At 44.1% G+C, this 27,107-nt stretch overlaps 1 protein-coding gene across 1 annotated transcript; it reads right to left on the reverse strand.

Annotated features, from left to right (window-relative positions):
* Positions 1 to 1,329: 1,329 nt before the first annotated feature.
* LOC113421984 (sodium- and chloride-dependent creatine transporter 1-like) lies at positions 1,330 to 26,348 on the reverse strand. Its single transcript, XM_026682649.2, has 14 exons — positions 26,032 to 26,348; positions 21,178 to 21,426; positions 18,996 to 19,127; positions 16,641 to 16,896; positions 15,957 to 16,089; positions 14,902 to 15,036; positions 14,577 to 14,680; positions 13,164 to 13,288; positions 11,839 to 11,951; positions 10,159 to 10,296; positions 8,929 to 9,031; positions 8,678 to 8,778; positions 3,244 to 3,414; positions 1,330 to 2,255 (listed from the first exon to the last, which is right to left on the reverse strand). The coding sequence occupies exons 1-14, from the start codon at positions 26,060 to 26,062 to the stop codon at positions 2,109 to 2,111; spliced, it is 1,938 nt and encodes a 645-aa protein (XP_026538434.1). The 5' UTR covers positions 26,063 to 26,348; the 3' UTR covers positions 1,330 to 2,108.
* Positions 26,349 to 27,107: the final 759 nt, after the last annotated feature.

Consider the following 27,107-nt stretch of genomic DNA (forward strand, 5'->3'; position numbering starts at 1 on the left):
GGGTGGTTTACAGTTTGATATGAGGCAGGAAAATGAGAGCTCAGCCCAATTTGGCACAAACATTCATATGTTACAAATACATACATTGGAGTAATGCAGCATGCATTGGAGTATGGCTGTATCGATAACGTGCAAGAGAAAGACGGCTAGCCAAGCAGGTTTCCTCGCTTGCTGTATTTTTCTTTTTCTTAAAGTGTTTAATATCTTTGTTAGAGGCAGAAATTCAAAAAGGATAATTTTTCACAATATGAGCAATTAGGATTCTAATTAGTTGCCATAAGAAGGATTTTCATGGTCATCGTGCATTCACATTAAGTCGGCACAAGATTCCAGTTTGTAATTATGGTATATTTCTTGTAGCACAACCTTATATCAGGCATTTCTCATAAACAAGCTTTAAGGTAGAATTGCCCTGTTGAATTTCTGCCTGCCTGGTGGATGATAACGCTATAGAAATTCAAACATAAATAGATCCCTCCTTTAGCAAGGAAATTTACATGCCAACTGTTTCTCCTTTAAGATTCCTCTTATGCTTATAAATGGAGAGATGTAAGCAGCGATCAAATTATTTAAGACACTTTTCAGATCCCCGTCTCCTTAGGTTAGCCCAGATATTATCCATGCAGATAGATTTCTTTCTCCTTTTTGGATGGAGGAAGATTTCAGATGTTATAAGTGGCGTTGGGAAGCCCGATGCCCCCTTGATCAAGAAGACCACACTCCCAAATGGCAGAGGGGAAAACGTGAAGGCAGCAGAGACGGACAGAGAGATCTAAGTGGCAGAAGGGTTCCCCCCTCTTCCACGCCCAGAAAGCGGTATGAAAATAATGGTACATTCCGTATAACTGAATCTGGACCATCGGAGTGAGAGACAGGGAAATAATCCATGAGGAAAAGAGGCTAGAGATTAATGCAGGGGCCCCCAACCACCGGGCCCCGGACCGGTACCGGTCCATGGATCATTTTCTACCAGGCCACCGGTTTGCTGGACGCCGCCATCTTGTTTCGACAGAAAGTGCTTCCGGGTGAGCTTTTCCGGTTGGAAAGCGGCGTTTGGGTCCTGAAGGAATCCTCGCGCCTTAGTTTCATCGAAGGGGGGGGGCGGCTTCGAACGAAGAGCCGTCCCGATGGCGGAGGAGATAAAAAAAGCACAAAAAAGGTACAAAGGAGGAATTGAAGGTGGCGGGGAGAAGCGGGGGACAGCTGGATGGCCGGTCACTCGGCTCGCCTTGCCTTGTCATGCGTGCTGATGCCGGTACCGGGCCGCGGATCATTTTGTGATGCCGGTACCGGGCCGTGGCACAAAAAAGGTTGGGGGCCACTGGATTAATGGAAAGCATTTGATCTTTTTCTGTTTCTTTTGGAGGGAGGGGTAAGGAGGGAAAGAACTGCAACACAATGAGCAGGATTAGCCTGTTAATCAGCTAGGGTTACATGGCTCTATAGCTGGCTGAAGCTCCACCCACCCACCCCCCATGCAAAGACGGAGTCCAGGAAACTAGAAGCAGCACTGGGTCAATTGGGAAATGGAACCACTGAAGCTTTTGTGATAGTGGGAAGCACTAAGAAACGCTGGCGTTACGGAGGCTCCAATACTGGAGGTTTTTCAAGCAGAAGACCGGGCAGCCGTTTGTCTGGGAGAGCATAAAGATTCCTGCCCCGGAAGAAGATCTCAATGGCCCCTTCCCAGCCTATGATTCTACGATAAGGAACAAAGGCCCTCACCTGAGGTTTTGAAAGCGAACACTGGAAGAATAGGACGAAGTGAAACCTCAAAACGATTTTGGGACTGTCAGCGGGCTCTTTTCATCGCTGGCATCAGCACTTCTACCGGTCAAGGTTTCCCCAATCTGATTCATAGCTTTTCGTTAATCACAAGAGCCTCACTGAGAAGGGGCGAGAGCCGGAGGAGTTGGAGGGAGCTCAATGCAACCAAAAAGTGGAATCTTCTTCTAATTTGCAAGGGACTTTCCCCCGCTGCCTTCTCCCCCCCCCCCCCCCCCACATTACGCTGATTCTCCCCTGGCCTCTTCCCTCTCCACTTGACCTTGGGTGGGTGAGGGGGGAAGGGTCTCCTGTTATTCCTACTGGGGAGAGGGCAAGAGACATCAAATCACAGTCTCAAAAAGCGTAGCCTTCTCTGGAGGGGCAGCAGGAAGACTGTCTGGTGGTGGCAGCAACTTTGCCTCTGCTTCGGGTGTCATGTATTCCAGGTGGTGGCGGCCCCAGACAGGGGTGGTCAGCAATTGCCAGCGCTGGGGGAGAAATGAATGAGGCAGTGGCGTCAATGATCAACTCAAGGCAGCACCTCCATTTGTTCACGTTTATTTATTCACCCGAAATAGTCACCTCTGGCTCGAATTAGCCCCGTTGGGACTGGAAAGACAGTTTTTCTACCCAACACTCATATTATACCATAAAAATAGGACGTTTAAAGTATAAAGCCCTTTCTCTCTCTCTCTCTTGGAATGAAGGCCTTTAATTGAAGTCACACCGCGACATATTTAAATCATCCAACGTCAGTCAACCAAACGTTGGTCAAAAATTCTTTGTATTTTTATTGGTATGCTGTTGCCTTTCGAAGAACGGGCTGATATTCCTTAAAGGCACAAATCAAACGATCGAGTAATTATTGTCCCTGAAACTCAAAGGCCCCTTTTACAACGGTTAAAAAGCCACCATTAAGTGCAAAATGAGAAATAAACAAAAAAGTTTAACAGGCAGGATAAAGCCGGATTACTCTGAAAGTTCTGAATAGAATTCCTGATGTACCAATGGTGTGTCTTCTTCTTGCCCCTTGCCCTTTACTTTTGCCTTTGCACAATTGTAATTTCATTCTACACACTCTAGAAGATCCTCTCTTTGTCTGGCTAACCACCGTAGAATTTTTGTGTGTGGCTATACTTAGTAAACCAACAGATTATACACAGGCAAACACCCTTAACTGCTAAATGAGATGGCAGGTCTTATTCATAGGCACATTGTCAAAGTTTTAGACAAGCCTTTCCAAGGACTAGCATCGCTACATCTCTGGAAAATATCTCCAATGTCACTGACCCATCATGCCACAAGAAGGAAATGTAAGCTTACATTTGAACAAGGGAAAGCCAAACCATCACCCTAGCCTAGCCTCACAATAGTATGTTCTCACACCGTGCAGAATTCCAGGTGTCCCAAACAGACACGCCTAACAAGCAAGATTGTTCCCTGGGCTTCAGGTAGAGAGGAGCTACTGACACTCACCTGTTGGAAGGTGCCCTTGCTTCGCAGAAGTTTGTAAGCGACAGTGCAGGGGATGCAAAGCATAGAGGCAAGGGCCAGCATCCAGCCAATAGCCTCCCCCCACCAGGGGTAGACATAGGTCTTATTGTAAGTCAGCGGCTGATAGTTCACCACATGGAACAGGAAGATGCCCTGATTAGGAAGAGAGAAAAAGATGGGGAGGGGGAGACAGGGAGGGAAAGGAGAGACCAAAGTGAAGATCAAAGTGATTTCAAACTGTCTTCCTTAAGAGTTTTGCAGTTTTAAAATGAAAGAGTTATCTGTTTGCAAACTGAACCCTCCATCAACTTTCAACGTTTGGTCCCACTTTTACGCTTCGTCTCATTCTGCGCTTTTAGACAAATTGCCTTTTATATATGCAGAAATCTTGTAAAAAGTTGAAAAAAATGATTCCAGTCAGGGAAGGAAAGAAGTTCTGACATCTGAACTGCCATCCAAGTAGCTCTGACCTCAATAAATATTAGATGCAAAGTGTTTTTTTCCCCCTGCTCCTAGGAATGGCATCTAAAAATGCTAGGTCCTTTGAAGTCACTTTTTTTTTTTTGGCTTAAAATATTTCTTACTCTTTGATAATATGCTGTTTAGTGTGTTGCATCTATGCTAGTCTACGGTAATAAAGATTTGGTTGAATATATTGCCTCTGTGTTGCAGACATTGTGCCTATCTTCATCAATAGCACAATAGAATACCATCATCAATAGCACAACAGAATACCATAACTTAGAATGCATATTTTCTTCTCCATGCATTCAGTTGTAATACTGTTTGAAGTAATTGGCAGTTCAAGCTGACTTATCTTTTTTGAGGTTGAGGGAGTAGAGAAACAGAAATCTTTTTTTTTCTTCTTCCAGGAAATTACAGGCAATTACTGTGTTTATTGAAACAGAACATTTTTAAATAGGTTCACAAAAAGAGGAATATTATACATTTGCACCACCATAATACGATGAGTTGTGACACAACTTTTGAAGCGAATGCAAGGAGCAATGTTGGATACATGGACAGAGGAAGAGGAGATGACCTTGCTAAGCCTGCTAAACACAACCTATTTTTAGCTTTTACTTTATATTTTCTGGACTGATTCCAATTTCAAAATGTCTCCGGAAAGCATGCTGCCAATGTTTAGCAATAGAAGAGGTTCTGGGGCTCAAACAATTGTTTGGAGCGGGGGCTGAATGGCCCCTAGATTGCCCATCTCCAGAGTAGATTCCATAATACATTCTTAAGGTTAAAAAACAACATTAGAGAAGAATGGAGAATGTGTCACTGTAGAATCTGTGACAAATATATTCAATGGGAAAATTGACCAGTCAATATGTAGGAATAACCTCATGCCATTTTGTCATTCATTCATTCATTCAGTCTGTCGTTCTTATGTCTTTCCTTCTTCTGCACATGTAAAAATGCATTCAAACTTTTCTATAGAGAATTGTGTTCAAGAGCCTGTTTTTATATGCAACATTCTCCAAAATTATACTGTGCACCCTTGAGCATAATGGGCTTCTAAATATATTTTATCCCAAGATGTGCATTTCTCAAAGCCTTTTGGTCCGTTTTGTAAGCAAGATCTATGAGTACTGCAAAATTCAGGGCATCCCACCATTCAAAGGCAACAAATGTTTCAATGAACACACTGCTCTGGGAATTCCAAAGGAGGTCAATTCCCACCAGAATGCACAAAAATATAATTGCTACTGGATATGACACAGATATCCATGTTATTTTAAAACAGGCAGGGGAAGGTTATAGCCCAAAATAGGATGGTTTGGGTTTTTCTTTTCTTTGTTGGTTTGCTATAATGCAAAACAAGCTTTTACAGCAACTCTTCTCTACTCAAGCTCTCTCACTCTTGCTAGCCAGTATAGTGGATAATCAGGCATATCTGAAGGGCATCAGGCTGTGGACAGTTGACAAAGAAAAAATTGGGAACAATCTCCACCTCATTAGCTGCATGCAATAACAGGGTTCTCTTTTTAAAAAAAATAGATCTTAACATGCCTCTGTGGTTGACTTAATGCAAAAACAGAAGTAGGGGTCACTTTGAATTAATCCTCTTTGCAAATTTACCCGTGTCCTTAACTTTCAGATTCTCCAGCCACCACAGACTGCAGGGCACGCACCTCTGAAGTGCGTGACTGTCCATTTTTTCTACCTCAGCTTTCAAGACCCTTTAAAAACCATTGCTAAGAGGGGGCAGGAAAACACTGAGCTCACTGAATTAAAAAAAAAAAGGCATGTGGGACTTCTCAAAGATTCTCAAACCTTCAGATCAAATAAATGTATAAATAAATATATCCACCTCCCCTTCCAGGGTCTCTCCCTCCCCCACCAAAAAAAAAAAAAAAAGGAAAGGGGGGATTTGCTATCCAAAGGTGGCTTGCTATGATATATCAAAAAGACCTCTTATATTGATGCTGACTCTGAAATCAGTACAGAGTTGTTTTAAAAAGGCAAGTAAAAGGATCTTTTGAACAATGGTGAGTTTGGGGGAATTGCCCCTTTCCTGCTCACACAGGTATATCATAGCTCTGAGTACAATTAGAACACAATGCGATCTGTACATCTACGAAAAGGCAAAAAACAAAAACAAAAAACCAGAAGTACATATGCCAACTGGAATTCTATGTACAAATTGTAGCAGGAGCATCTTTTCCCAGTTCAGATACCCTCATCTCTCTTTTAAAAAAATCCTAGAGATCTGGCTGTTCCCTGGCTACGTTGCTACATGAGCTGCTAGGGCATGTTAGTCTATGTTATGTGAATGATTGATCCCAGCACTGCATATTCTTCTATTGTTTCTTCTTTTGAGTGATGCATTTCTTTCTTTTCTTTTTAATCGGATAGCTGTCTGGTCGCTTGGTGAGTGGCAGTTATCTAAATCAGATAAATGAGTAAGAGCAGCACAGTTGTGCCAGGAGCTACCAGTCTAGAAACAGCACTGGGCATGATCAGTTCAAATCTAGTGCAGAAGGAAACCAAATTTTCCAAAATCATCAGGGTTTCATCCTCTAACACAGGGGTCCCCAACCACGGTCCGCGGACCAGTACCAGTCCGCGGAACAACTCCTACTGGGCCGCTGGCTTGTTACGCCGCCATCTTTTTCATGAAAAAGTGCTTCCGGTGACCTTTTCTGCAGAAAGCTCACCGGAAGCACATTTTCATCAAAAAGATGGTGGCGCCCAGCTGATGCCGGGTACTGGGCGCGCGCCCAGCTGATGCCGGTGCCGGGCCGCGCGCTCAAAAGGTTGGGATCACTGCTCTAACAGATGGCTAACATAAGTACTAGCTGCCACGTGCGTATTAAAACAATGGCAGACTTGAAAGAATTATATTGTTTTCATAAAAGGCTTCAGGGTCAAAGACGATTGCATTTAGTTATCTCGGAACTATTTTGTTGTTTTAAATCAGGCATGTCCAAAAATCTGGCCCAGGGGCCAATTGCAGCCCGTTTTTCAAATTTCGAGTGGCCCGCAGTCTCTTCTCCCCGCCGGCTCAATCTGTCACTCGTCCTCACCGGCCGGCGTTTTTCCCTTCACCGCACAATGGTTCCTGTGAATGTCGGCCCACACACATTTTCACCTCACCAAATCGGGCCCTCCTTGCAAAAAGTTTGGACACCCCTGTTTTAAATCATTTATGTGCATGGATGCAGAGACGTACATCTGAATTTGGATGGGAGCTCTACCATGGAAGGAAACATTTCACTCTTTTTGCATCCCCTCCTCCATATCAGGGGACATTTGTGCCTCATCTTTGCTGCCAGACCAGCCAAATAGAATTTGGAGAGTCAAAGGGGAGAGGAAGGAGCCCTGGCAAAACACCAAGCCCTCGTGCCAGCAATTTGTTGAACTAGGAGGCAATCCGAAGGTCCAGAAATAAAATACTCTTTTTAAAAAAACAAACAAACTCAAAGACATCCAGTATCCTTATTTTGTATGATTGTACAAGTAACCTTTGAATGGGAGGGAAAGGAAAGGGAAAGCATTTCCCTCTGAATGCAATGTGCTCAGTAAAATGTCAAGTTGCCACTGGCTAGGATCGAGGTATCGCATAACCTTCATGCTTAATCAAGCTCATTTTTTTTAAAACCGGCTGGGGGGAAAAAGTTGCTGGAAAAAAAACAACAGCAGCCTAAATGGGCCCAACTTTAAGAAAGCTCTTTCTGATTCTGGGTTCAAGGCCCGAGTGCCATTTGATGGGGTGAACTCCCATCCTTGCCTCAGCTCCTGCCAACTTAGCAGTTTGGAAGAATGCAAATAGATAAATAGGTACCACTTCAGTGGGACGATAACAGCATTCCGAGAGGTCACACTGGACACATGACCACATAAATGTTTTTAGGACAGCATTGGTTCAGTAGCCTTGAGATGGTGATGAACACTGTCCCTTAAAACTGGCAATGATTAGTGGAGTAAAATCCGCAGGATCTCCTTTACCTCAGGGGTCCTTGGTGCTCTCTGAGCTTGCTTATTTTCTTACAGACGTTTCATTACCCAAACTAGGTAACATCATCAGTGCCAGTAAGGAGTGCAGTTTTCTGTCAGTTTATATTCTAGTGGCTTTCCTATCAGTGTTGGTGGGGATGGTCTTAGACAATCTTTGGTTGGGCTGTTTGCTGTTAGCTTCTTTGGCAGTTTCTTGATCGGGGTATTGTTTATTTGTTTGTTGGTCTGATGCTAACCTTGGAGTTAATCTAAGCTGATCTGGGTACTGATTGCCGGTGGAGAGGTGCCGGAGTCTTTTTGGGCTGGGTGATTCTCTCTTTTGCATAGTCCAGGGGTCTCCAACCTTGGCAACTTTAAGACTTGTAGACTTCAATTCCCAGAATTCCTCAGCCAGTTTTGCTGGCTGAGGAATTCTGAGAGTTGAAATCCACAAGTCTTAAAGTCGCTAAGGTTGGAGACCCCTGGCATAGATGTTGTTGATGTCTATGTGTGTATTGATGGCTGAATTGTCAGAGTTCCAGGCTTCTAGAAATTTCCTGATGTTTTTGGACTCGGCTTGGTTCTTGGATGGTCACATTTCGCCATTGAAACAATGGTTAAATTTTATCTATATGCCTAAATTACTAGCACTGATGACGTTACCTAGTTTGGATAACGAAACATCTGCAAGAAAACAACCAAGCTCAGAGAGCACCAAGGACCCCTCATGTCAACCCTGATGTAGTAATAGCAATAGCATTGAGACTTATTTACCGCTTCACAGGGCTTTACAGCTCTCTCTACGCGGTTTACAGTCAGCACATTGCCCCCCACCCAACAATCTGGGTCCTTATTTTACGGACTTCGGAAGGATGGAAAGCCAAGTCAAATATTCTCCTTTATTACCCCTTTTACCTTTTTCTGATTCTGCACCCATCCCTATCTACCTCCCTCCCCGCTCAAGACTTACCACACACACCACTGGAGTAATGAATAACCAGCACCACTTCATGTAGGGCAGAGGCCGGTACCCAATCATCCGGGCGATGTCATCCATGAAGCGGTCGGCTCCTGTAAAGAAGAGAAGCGGAAGTGGAAGACAAGCTGTTTTCCTCCCACCTGGTCCAGGTTCGCTCCCTAGACCTCTTAAAGGGGCTTGAGGTGGGGAATGGCAAGTAAACGCTGACTTTTCTTTCACTCTCCCTCCTTCTTTCCACTTACCATAAACCCAGGCAACCACCACACACTCCCAAAAGGCCTGCCAAAGCAATGTGATTCCACTTGCAGAATAGTTGTCGAAGAGCTGAAAGACGTACATCCCGCTCTACAGGCACAGAACATAGGAGAGGAGCCGATTAAGGAAGTCATTCAAAGCAATATTGTTTATTGGTGTATGAGGCTGACGGTGGAAATGAGAAAATGTAGGAGCCCACGTGAACAGCCTGTCCCCAGAGCTCCATCTGGCTTCTCTGGCTTGCTTTTCTAAGATTAAGACAACCTTTACTGTCATTTTCCTGTATAAACGATGGCACACGTTAACGTGAAATTCCAAGGCCCCGCTCTCAAAAGAAAAAAGAAAAGTTGTTTCGTTTTGCAAACCGAACACTTTAACTGCTTCAGAGTGGAGAAGATAATACTAATCCTTCATGTACTGCGTTTCCCCGAAAATACGTCCTACCCCCCAAAACAAGCCCTAGCCTGGTTTTCATGCTCGTGCCTAATTTAAGTCCTATCCCCCCAAATAAGCCCCAGTTAAGCCCTGCCCACCGTCTGGTTGTACGAGGTGGGGTGAGGCACATGCGTAAAAATCAAGTTAAAGTGAGGATGGGGGAGTGGAGCTGCCCCAACTTACTTTAATACTGCCGCAGCTAGGCCTCTCATGCCCCGACACCTCCCATGCAGTCACTGCCTGACTTCTGCGTCTGCTTGCGGTCGTATGCCACGTGGTGCATCGCACCAACGCCACTGCTCACACGCTCAACAGCACAAGACACCACACAGTGAGTGGCCACAGAAGTTAGGCAGTGGTACAACAGGTGTTGGAGCATGGGAGGCCTGGCTATGGTGTCCTAAAGAAAGCGGGTAAAACATCCCCCCAAAATAAGACAATGCTTATTTTGGAGCCCGAAGGACAATAAGATCGGGTCTTATTTTCAGGGAAACAAGGTATTTATTTGGAATTTTTTTGAATCGCTCTTTAAAAGTGACCTGGAGTGATTGTCAGACATGTAATAGATCTTGCAAAAGAAGACAAGTGGGGCTGCTATTGCCTGGATGACTAGAATGGTTATTTCTGCGAGTGCGGTTTCGCGTCGGAGCCTGATGGTCATGATCATAAGAGAGTCATAAGGCTGCCAAATCAAAGAGACTCCAGCAGCTTACAATTAAAAGCTCCCCCAGGTGGAATCCATTTTACAAAAAGGATTGTCTTTCTTCCAGCCTTCAACTCACCTGAGTCACCATGGAGAGATCAATGACACAGCAGACAAGACAGCAGATGGCGGCTGTGATCTCCCTGCGGGGTGAGGCTGCTGCTGGTTGTGGAAACAGGTCTAGGATACCGGTGATGAAGCCTTCTACGCCCACAAACTGGTAAGAAACAAGCAAGCAGGGAAGGGAATGGAGAATGGGTGACTAATGCATTGGGCTGCACACTGTTTAATTCAGAGGATGTGGGAGACCCAGGACTGCTGGGCTGAAAATACCAGGGCCTGGGGTCTCCCAGCAGAGACATTCACCAGCAGGGACATTAAAAAATAGTCAGGTTGGTGATCATGACTATGCAACTGTAGCCCAACATCTATTTGTGTGTTCCCCATGTGTAGCACCTTAAAATAGAGTGGAGTTTTGGCCAGGTCTACCTTAATTGTTCTCCCAGACCCCCCTGATGTCCTTGGCAATGTCCTGAGAGCCCTGACCTGTTCTGGGTAGCCTCCCACTTCCCTGATCTTATTAACATCTGACCACTGGGTCCTCACTAGTTGTGTCAGACACTGACTCCCATAATTCCTTTGCTGGCCTCCTTTTGGACCATGATGGAGGGCAATTATGGGAGTTCAAATCTAATACAGCATCATTTTGGAGCCACACTAGCACTAGCACTTAGACTTATATATCGCTTCACAGTGCTTTACAGCCTTTTCTAAGCGTTTTTTACAGAGCCAGCCTATTGCCCCCAACAATTTGGGTGCTCATTTTACCGACCTCAGAAAGCTGAGCCAACCTTGAGCCTGGTGGGATTTGAACTTCTAAATTGCAAGCAGCCGGCAGGCAGCAGAAGTAGCCTGCAGTGCTGCATTCTAACCACTGCCCCACTGTGGCTCATAGATATGTTAAATGCATTACTGTTGTACATTCTTACCATGTCCCCCTGAACTGCTAGATTAAAAAAACAAAATGCAGATCTAAATCCACTTACATCTAATGCAATGTACTTCGTAGGCCACAGAATGGCAGCTGGCCAGAAATATTATGGGTAGCATAAGCGATCTCTTCTTACAGAGCCCTTTGATCAGGCCCAGCAGTAGCCTAATTAACCCATCCAAATGTATGACAACAATATACATGCAGAAGACGTCTGGTAGGGGAGATGTCTGACCTCAAGAGGAAATTGGATGTGGTGGTGTAAAGGAGTACAGTTATCTTGAAGAAGACGATCTTACAGAGAGCCTCCAAGTTGTTAAATGCTTTCTTCCTCGCTCCTCGTCACTTAGGCCAAGATTATAACTGTCTTGTTGTCCCTATCCTTTTATAATTGTGGATAGCAGCAGGAATTTTCCTGATCCTCTCGTAATGAGAAACACTTCATCGAATTAGTTCTGCAGATACTGCTGCTACCACAGGCATGTCCAACCCGCAACTCAGGGGCTGCATGTGGCCCTGGGCAGCTGGTAATGCAACCTTCTGAGATCGTAAACTTTTACCATCATTATGTGATTTAGATAAATTAACTGCATTACACATTTTATACGCGGCCCAGGGCAATTCCCCTTCACTGTGGCCTAGGCAAGCCAAAAGGTTGGACATCCATGTGCTACAAAGAGAGGAGGAAGCTGGAAGGACTATGAATGGAAAGCTGGCAAATCCCCATCTCTATTTTCTACCTTTTCCTCGCTCTCCATGAATGGTTACCTGGCTGTCCAGACCCAAGACAAGAAGCATGAAGAAAAACAGGGTAGCCCAGAGTGGGGAGAGCGGCATCAGTGTTACAGCTTTAGGATAGGCAATGAAGGCCAAGCCAGGACCTGTAAGACAAAAACAGTGCTTGAGAATGGAGACTGCAGAAAAGTCTTACAAGTTATAAGAAATTAAGGACTTTCAAGGTGTCAGCCAGGAGTTCACAGTTTTTCTGGAACTGAGGTCCATGCTCAACTTTCAGATGGTAGATATGACCTTAAGACATTTATTTTTCATTCGATCAAAATTTAACTGCATCTATCGAATATAGCACTAGCACTTAGCAATAACACTTGGACTTATATACTGCTTCACAGTGCTTTATAGCCCACTCTAAGCCGTTTACAGAGTCAGCCTATTGCCCCACCCAACAATCTGGGTCCTCATTTTACCGACCTCAGAAGGCTGAGTCATCCTTGAGCCTGATGAGATTTGAACTGCCAAATTGCAGGTAGCCAGCAGTCAGCAGAAATAGCCTGCAGCGCTGCTTTCTAACCACTGCGCCACTAATAGTCTATAGTTCATAAGACTATTGTCTGTTTAACTCAGTTACCTTCGATCACACCAAAACTTACAATTCACTGCTTAAATTTTAGAGGAATCCTGGGACTTTCAAGAAGAGATTGGACTGCCATTTCTCAGAAATGGTGTAGGGCAAGGGTCCCCAACCGCCGGTCCAGCGGACCGGCACCGGGCCGCGGAACAAGCCTTACCGGCCGCTGGTTGCTGGCGCCGCCATCTTTTTGGTAAAAAAAGCAATTTTTAAATCCAAAAAGATGGCGGCGCAGCGCCGGTGAGCTTTTCCGGTAGAAAGCCATTTCTACCCGAAAAGCTCACCAGAACGCTGGCGCCCGCATTTTTGACGAAAATCACTTCGTGACGTCACCGGAAGTGATTTTCGTCAAAAAGATGGCGGCGCCCAGCTGACGCCGGAACCGGGCCGGCGCAAAAGGTTGGGGATCCCTGGTGTAGGGTCTCCTGCTTCGGCGGGGGGTTGGACTAGATGACCTACAAAGTCCCTTCCAACTCTGATTATCTGTTATCTGACTGCACTGGAAATCATCCTAGTATGAGACTGTGCACCTCTGACCCTGCAATTGTTTTTCCTAGCCCTCTGCTTAAAATCCTTTTTTTAAAAGGAGACCCCCACTGAATCCAGGTGCAAAACAGGCCTTGTAATACTAGGTACTTTCACTCGTGCAAAACCCTGGAAAGGATCTGCCTCGCAAAAGAAAGGGAAAACCACTGTCAGGAAGGAAATTCCGACGGCTGATCCTTACCTGACTCTGCCACCTGGGAGATGTCTACCCCCTGCTCTGATGCCATGAAGCCCAATACTGAAAATACTACAAAGCCAGCGAAGAAGCTGGTGGAACTGTTGATCACAGCCAAGAGATATGCATCCCTGCAGAGAGGAATGGATAAATTCAACACAACCAGAAATGGACACTTAAGAGCCTCAAGCTATTAAACCCTTTCCACCTGTGGCAGTGATTGTTGTGTGGAAAAGGAAACACACCATGCATGCTCATAATTGAACACACATTATGGAAAACACCCCAGCCTTGCTCCTTTTTATTAAGATTACAGAATTTAGATGTTTGTGTGCAGAAAGTGAGATAAAGTGATAGCCTAGACCAGGGGTGTCCAACCTTGGCAACTTTAAGACTTGTGGACTTCAACTCCCAGAATTCCTCAGCCAGCAAAGCTGGCTGAGGAATTCTGGGAGTTGAAGTCCACAAGTCTTAAAGTTGCCAAGGTTGGACATCCCTGGCCTAGACAATGTTAGCAAAGAGACTCACTGACAGCTATCGTCTGTGGTTAAAAAAAAAAAAAATCCCAACCCAGTTCCGCCCTGACAGAACTCATAATCTGCAAGAAGAAAAGCTGTTGTATTTCAAATAGGGCAACTCTTAAGATGTGTGGACTTTAACTCCTAGAATTCTCCAGCCAGCATATGGCACATCTTAAAATGGCCAGGTTTGAAAAAGCACTGGTTTAAATTATGCAAATAAAGCATAACTGCACACATTCTTGTCTTCTGCATAATTTGTTTAGCCTTTTGCTAACCTTGGAGTAGATGGCTGAAACTTCTTAATCCTTAATCTTTGGATACCACTTACACTCTTATTGCTTCCTTTCACTTCCAGTATCTCAATCATACATTTTCAAGGTTGTATTTGTAACTTGAAGGGCTAAAAAAAAATGTCAGGGTAGTGAAGAAATGAGATTTCTCAGGGTGTCCATTGGGTACACATTGTGTCAAATTATATATTTATGGAGATTAACATAAAGCCAGAGGTGGTATTCAGCAGGTTCTGACCAATTCTGGAGAACCGGTAGCGGAAATTTTGAGTAGTCCAGAGAACTGGCAAATGCCACCTCTGACTGGAGATTTTACACTATCCTTCCCCTTGCCATGCCCACCAAGCCACGCCCACAGAACCGGTAGTAAAAATATTTGAATCCCACCACTGCATAAAGCACACAAAGCTAAAAATAGGTGTGTTGATAGATATCCTGGTTTAGGGACACGGAGAGGGAGAAAAGGGGTTTAAGCTGACTTAATGCCACGTTTTAAAGATTCTTTTTTGAGGGACAGCATTTTTTAGGATTCAGACAACCCCAAAAGATTTCACTACCATGGTTGGCTCTCAGAATTATCTGTATGTGATATTGGGAGGGTGTCTCACCTGTAGCAGTTGTTGTGGAAGCGATTGTAGCTGCCAAGTGCGGTCAGGGCTCCCAGCCCAATAGCATATGAGAAGAAGATCTGGGTACCAGCATCAATCCATACCTGGGATGAGGGGAACAGCTGTGGTATAAACCCCACTAGTGGGGGGGCAGAACTCTGTTTGCATGGCCTGAACCAGGTGACTAGAGGGCAGCTATGGTTGCATGCGAGAGCCTTGTTTCCTCCAGAGACATTGGCTAAAGCCTCACCATTTCCCAATTACTTCCCCCAATGATAACCTTCTCCACCCATCTCTCTCTGTCAATGTCACCCAACATTCTTACCTGAGCCACAGCAAGCTTGGACCAGTCAGGTTTCAGGTAGTAAATGATCCCATCCAGTGCACCAGGCAACGTCACTCCTTGCAAGAGCAGGAGGATAAGCACCACATAGGGGAACAATGCAGTGAAATATACCACCTGTCAGCCAAAGAGAGGATTAGAAATTACAAGACTGCATCGTAGGAGGACCACCCTACTTAGATCCCAGATTACACTTGACATGATGGGTCACAAGTTATGGACACTGGGATAAGAGGATAGAGCAACGTTTTTCAACCTCAGCAACTTTAAGATGTGTGGACTTCAACTCCCAGAATTCCCAATCCCACAGCCAGCTGGCTGGGGGAATTCTGGGAGTTGAAGTCCACACATCTTAAAGTAGATGAGGTTGAGAAACACTAGGATAGAGAATGCGGATTATGTTAAAACATAAGCATGTAAAAAAGACAATAACAAATGAAAATAAAAAACCAGTTTATGGCTGCTAGAAGCCTTGTCATGCTCATTTACTTTTCTGCAAATTCACAAACACAACACATGCCATTGGTTGTCAGGAAACCCTATCCCTGGACCTTTCTTCCCCTCTTTCTTTCAATAGCTGTAGTTATTTCCAGAGAATGATGGACGCTTGTATCGCTAGACAGCTTTACAATCCAGTGGGAAATACAAGCTACATTTGCTTGCAAGTACTGCATGATAAAACAATTGGTTAGGCTGCCCTCCTCCTACCTTCACTGTGTTTCTTACATAAGGTCTGTTCCTAAACTGAGGTCAGAGGAGGGTAGGAAGAGGTTTATTTTCTTAATAAATAGTTCCTTGAAATGGTAAAAAAAAAAAAATTGTTAAGTATGAAGTCCATTAGGTCTGAAGAGGAAGCGGCAAGATATCAAATTTCACCCCAAAAGCCAGGAAATCTAGTTTCAGAATGAAAAGCAGGGCATTTCAAGATTCAGAAATAATGGCATCCTTATTAGAGAATTTATCCTGCACTCAGTGTCATTATGGGCACTCGCATAAGCTTTCTCCTGAAACAATACACACACACACACATCAGTTACCTTCCCGGTTGACTTGACCCCCTTCCAGATGCAGAAATAAACAATGACCCAAGTTGAAAGCAAGCAAAGGGTCAGCTGCCAGCTGATCTCTCCTGGATCAGCCAGATCCCCTGAAATATGCAGCACTTTGTTCCTGAGGAAATGAAGAAGGAGATTAGAAGAAGGCCCAGCCTGACAAAGAGAGGGGGGAAAAAACACTCTTCTGTGGGAAATTATTTGCTTTGCCTCAGGTATGGGTTGGGCTCAGAGGACAGATCAGATTTACAGATTTCGTGAAACCATTAAAAGTAAGCAACTAGTCAATAGTTATTTGAGTATGATAATTTTTAGTATCTTAGGAGTCCTTAATGGATTTTCTGCCTCAGCTGCCAAAACCCTTTGGATTCCTGTTATCCAAATCATCCCATGACCCCTTTTCCCTCCATTTTGAAGTTTCCCTTCTGTCTTGCTCACAAGACCCTTCCCTCTGCTGGGCTTTCAAGAAGCCTCCTCAACTCGTTCTTCTGGAGCAGGGGGCCACAAAGCTCTGGCCTTCAGAAGCTGCTGAACTGCAACTCTGCCAGGCTGGCCCATGAAGAAAAATCTAGGTAGCGCTGGAAAAGGCCACAGGTTCTCCCCCCCCCCACACCTTTTCCCAAGGAAATCTACACCAGGTGTGCCTCCTAGACATTGCCACCCACTCACTCCCAGAACTCAATGACGGGAGAGCGCTGGTCAGCCAGGCTGCTGCAGTTTCTGGAGGTGCCGTTGTGGGTGTTGTTGCCGCAGCTGCTCAAACCAAAAAGCTCGGTGCATTGGGGAGAGTTCCACGGGTGGCCACAGGTGGCCCACGGCAGCGTCTCCGTCAGTGAGTGGGCCAAGTAGAAGACACCCCAGACGAGGATCATAATATAGTAAGAGTTACAGAAGAAGACAATGACCATGGAGGCGAGGCCCAAACCTAGAGAGAAACAACTGATTAGAGCCTGAGGCATTGGAAGGATAGCACGTCACACCCTTGCACTAAGGCCCTGTCTCTAATGGCAAGGGAATGAAAGAACAGCAAAGTAGGGAAGCTTGGAATGATGTGGAGAAGTTGTAGACAGAATAATATTTTGAATGCTCTCTTACATTAAACGAAAGAGACATGATAAGCATAATTTTAGCTTTTCTTTAGCTTTAGCTTTTCTTTAAACAAAATCTTGAGCTTTTCTCCCAAGTTAGATTTTATTAATGTGAGGAACTCAAGAATAAGTTGGTAAAACTCTGTTTTGTGCAGTTTTAAAGTGCTGCATGTAGAAACTATGTTCTGTATCTATCCTCAACCTTCTTTTCCCATGCAAATTTCAAGCAAAATCTATATAGCAGACAGTCTAGATTGTGTTTATATTGTAATGTCAACAACCCCCCAAAAAACTCTGCCCCCAGGAAAAATGAATTCATCACATCCATTATACATACATTGGTGTTGTTGTTTATTTCCCATTTTTATCCTGTTTTCACTAGGCCTGGGAAATGCTGAAGAACTACAATATTAAACACTTCCATATCCCATCTATTGGACAGCCCTATAATTGTACATTCTAGAAACTGATACTGATCACTCAATTCCGGACCAAATATAATATTCAGTGTGTTTGTAGATGACTCAGAGTCATTCTGATAATTAGAGGACGGCAAAATACATACATATTGCAGCTTTGGAGAAAATACATATTCCAAGTAGGAATATGCAAAAATCACAGCAGAAAAAAAGTTTGGACCACATTTGGAGTCTGGATGTAAATTAACTTGTTTGATGTACTGGCTGCCTTCCAAATGACCCCTTTATCTCAAGGAGGTTGCCCTGTCATCATTATGATGGAGTTTTACATTGGTACCAAAGCAAGGGTCCATCCACACATGCCTGTGTCCCCTGTTTTGAACAAGCTATTGGTCAAGAAGCATCAGGTAGCTCCAGCCTACTATTCCTTCCTCTCTGGCCAACTAACAATGGCTGGAAACTAAACTTCCATTTCCACAAGAATATCTGTGGCAAAGTTTCAAAACTCTATGCTTCAGAAACTACTGTAGTTTCCACATTAAATTGGTGAAAAGACTGAAGGTGAGGTAAAATCTTTGCACGCTGGGCTTCAAATAGCTGGAGAAGCAAGAGATGGCACCAAAACCACTAATTCTTTGGCCCCATCTTGTGGTCTTTCTAATACTTGTGGTCCAGATTTGTGTTGCTGCCAGAGAATACAATGGGGGCATCGGGTGTGGGGAACCAGATGCCCCCATTGGGGGAGACACGCTACATTGTTAAGATGCAAAGCAAGACTGGACTTTTGGGAAGAGTAGGAACAGCCTTTCAAACTTGAAGAGCGCTTATGCTGTTGCAAACATTATCGCTTCTCAACTTGCCAGAGAATCAGGGGGAAGGGAAGGGTGAGATTGAATGCAGGCTCCAGACTTCAAGAAGACAAGCTATGAGAGTCAAGGACACTCAGGCAGGTGTTTGCCAAGACCAGAGACTTTTTCTCATAACAATACAATGACACTCCATTGGACAATGTGATCTGCATTAATGGTGGTGGGCAGAAATCTATGTCATCATGATGTGGGTTTGCGCAGGAATTAAGCAGAGCTGGTTTTGCCTTCAGCAGTGCCAAAATGATGTACTCAATAAAGTTTTGCATTCAGAGATTGGAAGGTCTCGCGTGTGCTTGCTTTGGTTGGGTTCGACAATCCCTAAATTCCACACCAATGATTTCCCTAATTTTATCCTTTCTGCCGAATCGTAACAGAAGGGGGAATGGTCACGACTCACAACAGTTAACAGAAACAGACAGATGCCCTTTGGTTCTCTGTAATTGAACAGAGCTGCTTCATCACTTTTTATGTAGCAATATAGCCTAGATTATTTGTAATGTTTTCTTAGATAGAATTCTACAAGAAAAATAAACTCTGCTGTGCTTTAATACTCTGTTGCTATACATCCTCAGCTTCACGACAGCTCCTGCTACTTCTGAATCTAGTAGGTGGCTGAAAGGTACAGACAAATGTCACCGAAGCCATTACCTTTAAACAGGGGAGCAATGTTCCAGGCTGAAATTCCACCTTGCTTCATAAACTGTCCCAGGGCCACCTCCAGGAAAAAGACAGGGATCCCCCCAACAAAAACGATCAGCAGGTAAGGAATCAGAAAGACACCTGCACAGAAAAGGGGAGTCAGTGTTCTGTCCTTTTTTTCTTTTTCTTTCAAGAAGCTGGAAGAGTATACAGAGTCTTTTTAGTGGCACTGCTGAAATTATGGAATGCTGAATTCCACTCTTCAGTTCCTCTGTTGTTTTAGGCTTTTAGTAGTTTTCTCCATTTGAATGAGTTATGGGATTATACCTCCAGGCAGATATATTCTCGCTGTCAAAGACACACAGGCATTGTCTTCTAATCTGAAAAAGCTTTAAGTCATTTCCTGCTACGGTACATTTCTGTACATTTCATAGGATGGAGAATTTGGGAAGATACAGATTTATTTTTCCTTACTGAATGTGAAGCATATTAGGACAAGTAGAGAAGCCTCATGAATTCATGAACTGCACCCTTGGGTGTAAAGATGGCAGTTTTGGAATGTTTAAAGGGTATTTACATTCATAAAATCTTGACACCGTTGAGGGACAGTTCCAGCTCTTTCCAGTAGGAGGTTGAAAGTGAGTTTCCCAAATCCACCTAGTATTGCAAATTCGGCTGTAATTCAAATAAGATTTGAATAGAAGCTGATCATTCCGCCCCCCCACCCGCAGTATAATTTCTAGAACAAGTTTTCCATTTTCCATGGCTGCTTGGGGAATTCTGGGAGTTAAAGTCCACACAATCTTAAGCTGCCAAGGTTGAGAAGCACTGTGCTATATAAATCAACATCCAGTTGAATGCTTTCAGACTGCTCTCTTTTGTCTCTTGCTCTCTCTCAAATCTAAACTGGGGAAACTAAAAAGAATGTGCCTAGACTTATGTCTATTCTATCGCAGCAGTGGAAGAGAAAGGTAATCCTGACATTGAATCAGTTTAATGCTCCAGAGTTCTCCATTCAGAACTTGCCGATTTGGCAAGTATTTTCAAGATGCCTGTCGATGCAACCCAAGCATCTTCATATGCTATTTGTTATCATTTTGTTCCAGTTCTTTGATTGTCAGCTTGTCCCAATTCCATGAGGCACATTACAACCAATTAGAAATCCTTTCCTTGCCCGCTTCACATATGCTTCCAGATCTCTACTCCCTTAGGGCATATGCCATTGTAAGGGAGCTTTTAAAAAACATTTGCTGACATATTCTAGAAGGAGGTTCCCGTATATGTTGGGGCCATAAGCAAATATTCACGACTGGATTTACAAGTACTTTTCCCTGATGGCCTAGCCTCTAAGCTCAAGAGCCTCAATGAAAAGCATAAATGTAATAAAAGCAGGAGTAGTGACTGCCTTTGGGACTAAATATATAGAAACCACCTTTAATTTTCTATTGGGTAAACCCAAACAGTCCTCATCTACCTGGAATAAGGTCCAAGACTGTCCAGAACCCAGAGATGTAAAGTCACAAGTGGACAATGCTTCTTGTTAAGGAGGTCCAGATAATTTAGTATTTGTGTCATCAGCACTGTCCCAGTGATATTTATTTCAGCTTTTGCAAAGCCTCTTATTCTACCAGAGTTAAAAGTAGGACATTCTTTCTCTCTTAAAAACTATTGCCTGTCTTCATTTTAGTCCTTTTTTGAAATAACACGGATTCTTACAAAAGGGATGGTTGTAAGGTTTTCAGCTGCAGGGTGAACCTTGTGAGACAGAGAGATGATTCTGAGTAACCAAATGGTGTATTATTAGGCTAGTACTGTAGCTTATCTATGGATAGAATACAGGTAGCCTGTAGCATTTTTCTGTGTAAGAGGCAATTCTACCACAGTGCCCTTTGCATAAACTTTAGTCACATTTAAGTGTGTGCAATAAACAATCTTCCACTTAAAAAGTGAAATAGTGCCCTGCATTTTTATGTAGTTCGTTGTGGTAAGTTTTGCCACCTGGAAAAAAAAATGTCTGAGTTTGACTGACCCAGCTTGACAGAAAGGCATCAGAATTCACCTACCTTGCATCAGGGAGGGAATAAGAAAATGGATCTGGAGGCCAAAGACAGAGGTGCCCCTGAGTCCAGGGAGCCCCTGGATTCACCTGTCCCATTGCTACACATTCCAGTTCCCATGGCAACCTTCTTACCTCCTCCATTTTTGTAGCAGAGGTATGGAAAGCGCCAGACGTTGCCCAACCCTACAGCAAAACCAACACATGACATGATGAAATCCATCTGGCGCGTCCAGGTCTCTCGCTCAGGAAAGGATAGCTTCGCCGGCCCGATGGGTACCACCAGAGGGACAGTGATGGCTCTCTCATCAAGGGTGGACTCCTCTGGGCCACTGATTGGTTCAGCACTTTCTGGCTCAGCTACCTCGGAGCACTCACTGCCCTCTGTGGAGAAAAGGACAAGCTGCTAGCCAAAAGTCAACCAGAGAGAAAGTCCAGCGAGCTGCTGAACCAACCATTTCTAGCTGCTGATGGTTGGGGCGCTGAAGGAATAGGGATCATGGCCAGGTGCTTGACACTCTGATCAACAGTTTGATCTTCCATTAACTTCCAGTTCTATGTCTGCTATCAACAGGGCTAAAACCACGAGAGAAAGTTAAAATGGTGAAGAGTAATCTGAACCATGGAGCAATGCAGGCCTTTTTTTAAAAAAAAAAATGTCTGCCATTCAACTATGCAAGAAATACTTCACAAAAAGACTTGATTGATTGGTGGATTCAATTTATAAGCCACCTCTCTTGTCTATGCAACTCTAGGTTACATACAGCATATTTATCAATCATACAGGTGGTCCTTGATGTACAACCACAATTGAGCCCAAAATTTTACTTTGCTAAGCAGGACAAGTGAATTTCACCCCATTTTTATGACCTTTCTGGTCACAGCTGTTGAATGAATCACTGCAGTTGTTAAGTTAGTAACACAATTGTTGTGAATCTGGCTTCCCCATTGACTTTGATGGTCAGAAGGTCGCAAAAGGGGATCATGTGACCTCAGGACCCTGGAACTGACATAAATATGAGTCAGTTGCCAAGCATCCAAATTTTGATTCCATGGCCATGGGGATGCTGCAACAGTTGTGTGAAGAACGGTAATAAGTCACTGTTTTCAGTGCTACTGTAACTTTAATGGTCATTCAATGAACTGTTGCAAGTAGAGAATACTTACCGAGCATTTAAGAATCGTCCATCTCTCTCATTACAGAGAATTTGGGTGGTTACAACAATAAATGTGTTGAAAACTGAAATAAGCAACACACTATTGCTGTACTAGAGAAAGAATAGAATAGAATAGAATACCTTTATTGTCATTGCATTCCATGAATACAACGAAATTTGAAAGCTACTCCAGCACAGTGTCCCAAATACCACATCACAATCACACTACAAAGTTTTAAAAATTAAAATAATTATAATAATAATAGGACTAGATCACAAATGCACTGTTTGATTCAAGACAAAAAACTGAAAAAAAAAACCTGTTTCTCAATCTATCAGTCCTCATTTTAAGACACCTATAACGCCTCCCTGATGGTAACAGATCGAAATATGAATGTCCAGGATGAGAACGGTCTGTGGAGATTTTTAGTGTTCTAGAGAGGAGTCTGGTCTTCACAATCTCTTCCAAAGAAGAAAGAGAAACACAAAGAACCAAGGAATAAAATCCCAAGATTAATGACGGGTCACAAATTGCTCTGGAAGTGGCTCAGGATCTGTTGAAAGAGCCACATTTCTTAAATACCACTGCAGTCTTGGGAAGAATATTATCCCACAGGACAGATGTGGCTGCAGAAAGGCACAGAAATCCCTCCCCCCCCCCCCAAATGTTATGAGCCGCATCACTTAATATGAATAAACTATTCTTTTATGTGAACTGGCTCGTGACATTTTGCTGTTTCAAATAAGTGGCTTACTCTTTGATTTAAAAACTTTTTTTTTTCAAGTCATGCAAGAATGTGATTTGTTCTTAACAACGTCTATAATTGGTGGGGGCTTCTGAGGCATGTCAGGGCTCTGTTCCAGAAAGGGGATTGGGTCATGGCAAAAATCTAAAGTTGATTTCATTTAATCCAATTTATTACATAAAGTGAACACAAATTACTCTTTGTATATTTCGGTTATATTAAAAGTAATGATTTAATCACAATTTTTGAAGGGCCCAGGAGTCACATTCAAGGCTTTGGAAGAGCACCTGTTGTGTAACTCTTCTTAATAATGTTGCCAAAGATTCAAGGCCGCTTTTCTCTCACGGCTTCATAGATGGGCTTTTTTGTGGGAATTTACAGTTAAACTGCAAAAACTAGTCTAATGATAACCTTGCCAAGGATGGGCAAAACCAGTCCCCCTCACTTCAACCAATGTTCTTCAGATTGTCTGAATTGTGCCGATGACAACAACAAACTATAAAGTATGTTTCTTTTTAAATTAGTGTTCCAATAGCATTTTGTTTCTAGATAAAAATCAACAGAACACAGCCTATTCTTAACTAGATTTTGCAGAGCTGGGAAAGCCACATAAATTGGCAGCAGGGCAAAAGTTGAAGGGTTGGGCCTCCAGATTCCATTCTATCACCCATTTTTTTTTTCTTTCAGTATGGTTACAGTTGTTGGCATCCTAATTTTTGTTCAGAGTCCATACGAAAGTGGCATTTGTTTTTTTGCTCTTCTTGCATAAACCTTTGAGGGGGCAATGTGCATGTGCGAAAACATGTTTGCAAATATCAATATTACGAGCACCTCATGTCCATCCTTTAACACCTAGAAAAAAAAATAACTTATTTCCTTCCCAGGAATTTCCTTGGCATCAGAGCATTCGAGGCCTATCCCTGCTTCCTTGTTCCTTTGAGGGCCATAGCTTGCCGAATTCGTTTGACAATGTAATAATTTTGCAGGCACCTTTTATGTAATGTTCAATCTTTGGAATGCAGACACTAAATTTAATTCTTTCTACTTAGAAAGTTGCAATTTTGATGTCACAATGCAGGATGGTGAGTCACTCAGTAAGCAGTGATGCTGAATACACACACACACACACACACACATATACACACACAAAGACAGGCACAGAGAGCATTAACCACATGAATTCACACAGCAGTTCCTATACTCATAATGTACTTCCACACACACACATGCCCAAATCTCTTCTTTGGGCTGTTTCACACAATTCCCTGGGATTATCTACTCTCCCCCCTGGGACCTGGAATGAGGCTTGGAGATATAGCTGTGGTTCTTCAAGATTTTTGTTTCATAACACAAAGACGAACTGAATCGCCCCTCCCCTTCCTCATCCAGGAAACACTGGGCCAGGCAGGCACAAAGCTACTAATAAAACGCTGGGTACTTTCTTGTAGGTTAGTAGCCTGATCACAACAAGTTGCTTCCTGGTGCCAATTTCCCTGGCCTGTTCTGCAGGTTCTCCCCCCTCCCCTCCCCTGAAGAGCCTGGCTAAGGATGCCCTTTGCACCTGCGAGCACCTCTGAAGCCAAGGAAAAGGAATCCCCTTTGGGCAAAACAAAGGCATCAAGAGTTGTGGGCAGAGCAAGACTACGCTCCAGACACAAAGCCCCTTTTTCCTTGTCTGACTTCCCTTCCCCCACAGCTCACATGCTGCCTGGGCCCAGCGTGTGACTGGGCTAATCCCCATTTTCTGGGGCTGAATCGTCTGGATGCTCTTTGGCTGGCTCTGCAGATGGCCCTTCTCTTGGCTAAGCTATATAAAAAAGCACGTGCTTTCTTCAGAAAAAAAAATTGGGGAAGAGAATGGAGGAAGCAGCAGAAGGGAGAAGGGAGAGTGATGGTGTAGCATGTTTCATACAAGCAAGTTCTCAACCACCACCTCTTCTCCTCCTGCTGAGCTGTTGCCTTATATGGACCTAAATGCCCAGAACCTCCAAAGGCTTCCTTTCCTTAGCTTCACACAACTTGGAAGGGCCAGCTGTGCCTCAGGCATTGGAGCACTCTGTGGCCCTGAGGTATCAAAGCTCAACCATATTGTTTTATACCACATACACCGCATTCCACCCCACTGGCTGTAGATGAACCAGCCTGGAATAATTACCACCATCCTCCATTCCAAATGCAATCATCCTTCTGTAAAATTAGCCCAGCCCTCATCAGCATCCCTCTTCCCAGATTAGGAAGATCACGGAGAAACTGTAGTGTGAGTACATTTGAGGGCATTACCGTAGAAAAACTCGGATCCATAACTTTCCCCACCCAGCAAACGAGGCAGCAAAATGTAAAAAATAGCAAGAAAGGATGGACCGACAGTGTGGAGTAAAGACTATCAGAAAGGTGTGCACTTCTGACAGAGCGGGGCGGGGGAAAGAAAGTAGAACAGAATAACACAGAGTTGCGAGGGACCTTGGAGGTCTTCTAGTCTAACCCACCGCTGTATACAATTCCAGACAAGTAGCTGTCCAGTCTCTTCTTAAAAGCCTCCAATGATGGAGCACTCACAACTTTCGGAGGCAAGCTGTTCCACCGGTCTATTGTTTTTACTGACAGGAAATTCCTCCTTAGTTCCAGACTGCTTCTCTCCTTGATTAGTTTCCATCCATTGTTTCTTGCCTTGCCCTCTGGTGCTTTGGAAAACAGGTTGGCCACAGCTTCTTCTTTGTGGCAGCCCCTCAAATATTGGAAACACTGCTATCATTTGGCCCCTCGTCCTTCTTTTCATTACACTAGGTAGCCCAGCCGGGGATAGCTGAGCTGCCTAACCATTAACACAAAGGACCTGAAGAGGAGGCCACAGAGTAGCAGCTTTTGGAAGGGGGGAAGGCTATTGTACCATTGTCCTAACTTCCCCCCCACCCCACCCTCCAAGTTAACATATAAGCATTGCATTCCTTACCTGAATTCACTTGGGCAGATCCCCACACAAGCCCTACCGGATCTCTGCCTGCCTTCCAAGAGACCCTGGCCTCCCTCCCCCCAGGATGGACAGGTGAGCAGGACAGAACTCCACTTACGGCATGCAAGGTCCTTACCTGAAGATGTTTCGGTGGACACTGGAGCCATGACACGAGGCTGGTGGCAGGGCTCTGCGATGGAAGACTGAGATGGGTGCTGGGTCGGGAAGCTGGCTCTGGGTCTGGGTGGGAATCAGGATGTAATCTCAGAAGCAATCCACAAAGCACTTGAAGGTGAGGCGAAAGAACCTCATTGATGGGGATTTACACCAGGGAAACGGGCAGTGGGTGAGAGTCTGGGCAGGGCCTTGAGCTCAGAAGCAGGCAGCACAGACCAGGCAGAGCATGTGCTCCATCCCTCAGCGCTGGCTCTGAGTTCTGCTGCTCTGAAGAATGGAGAGTGAAAGGCAATTGCATCTGCTCCTATTCCCCTCCCAGCTTGCATCTTATTGGCCACTGCTTCTGGCAGCAAGTGTGACTGCTGCATTCTGGGAAATGGAGTCCACATTGCTACCGGGTACCATGGAGATGCTTTAGGATGGAGCTAGACAGGTGGATGCAGGCTTGGTAGATGCAGGCCTTTGCACACTAAATATAGGAGCAAAACAAGAAGGGATTGAATGCTACAGGCGGGGAATTCTTTATTTCCAAGAAGCTAAGTGGAACAAGAAAACAGAGAAAGAGAAAAGGAAAGAAAAAGAATAGCTTCTGAGCGGAATAACTGAATAAATCACCATCCAATTCTTTCCAGAGATAGCCTATCCTGCTTAATTAGGGTGATTTCAATACATGCCCCTCTTAAATGTTGTTTTTAAGTTTGCATCTGCTGAGAAATTTTAAATGTCATCCTGGATGACAAAAGGCAAGAAATAGAAATGAAGCTACTAATAGGGGGAATTTGCAAACGTTCCTAACTGCGAATTGCTTAACAGCGATAAAAAGGTTACTTTAGTGGAACAAAGTACATTTGAGGGAGACAGAAATAAACTTTTCTGGGCACTATTAGTGAGTTCATCTTTGTTCTCCAAATCACAGTCCTTTGTCTCAGCTGCTGCTTTGAGACCTCTCTCATGCAGCAAGCTAAACTTAATTTGAGTTGTGCCATTTTGACCTAGCCTCTGTGTGAACACAACAATTGAGTATTGTTGTGACCT

The sequence above is a fragment of the Notechis scutatus genome, chromosome 2 (genome assembly GCF_049901735.1).
Source record: "Notechis scutatus isolate UNSWTSFEM ecotype Mainland chromosome 2, rNotScu1.2, whole genome shotgun sequence".
Lineage (NCBI taxonomy): Eukaryota > Metazoa > Chordata > Lepidosauria > Squamata > Elapidae > Notechis > Notechis scutatus.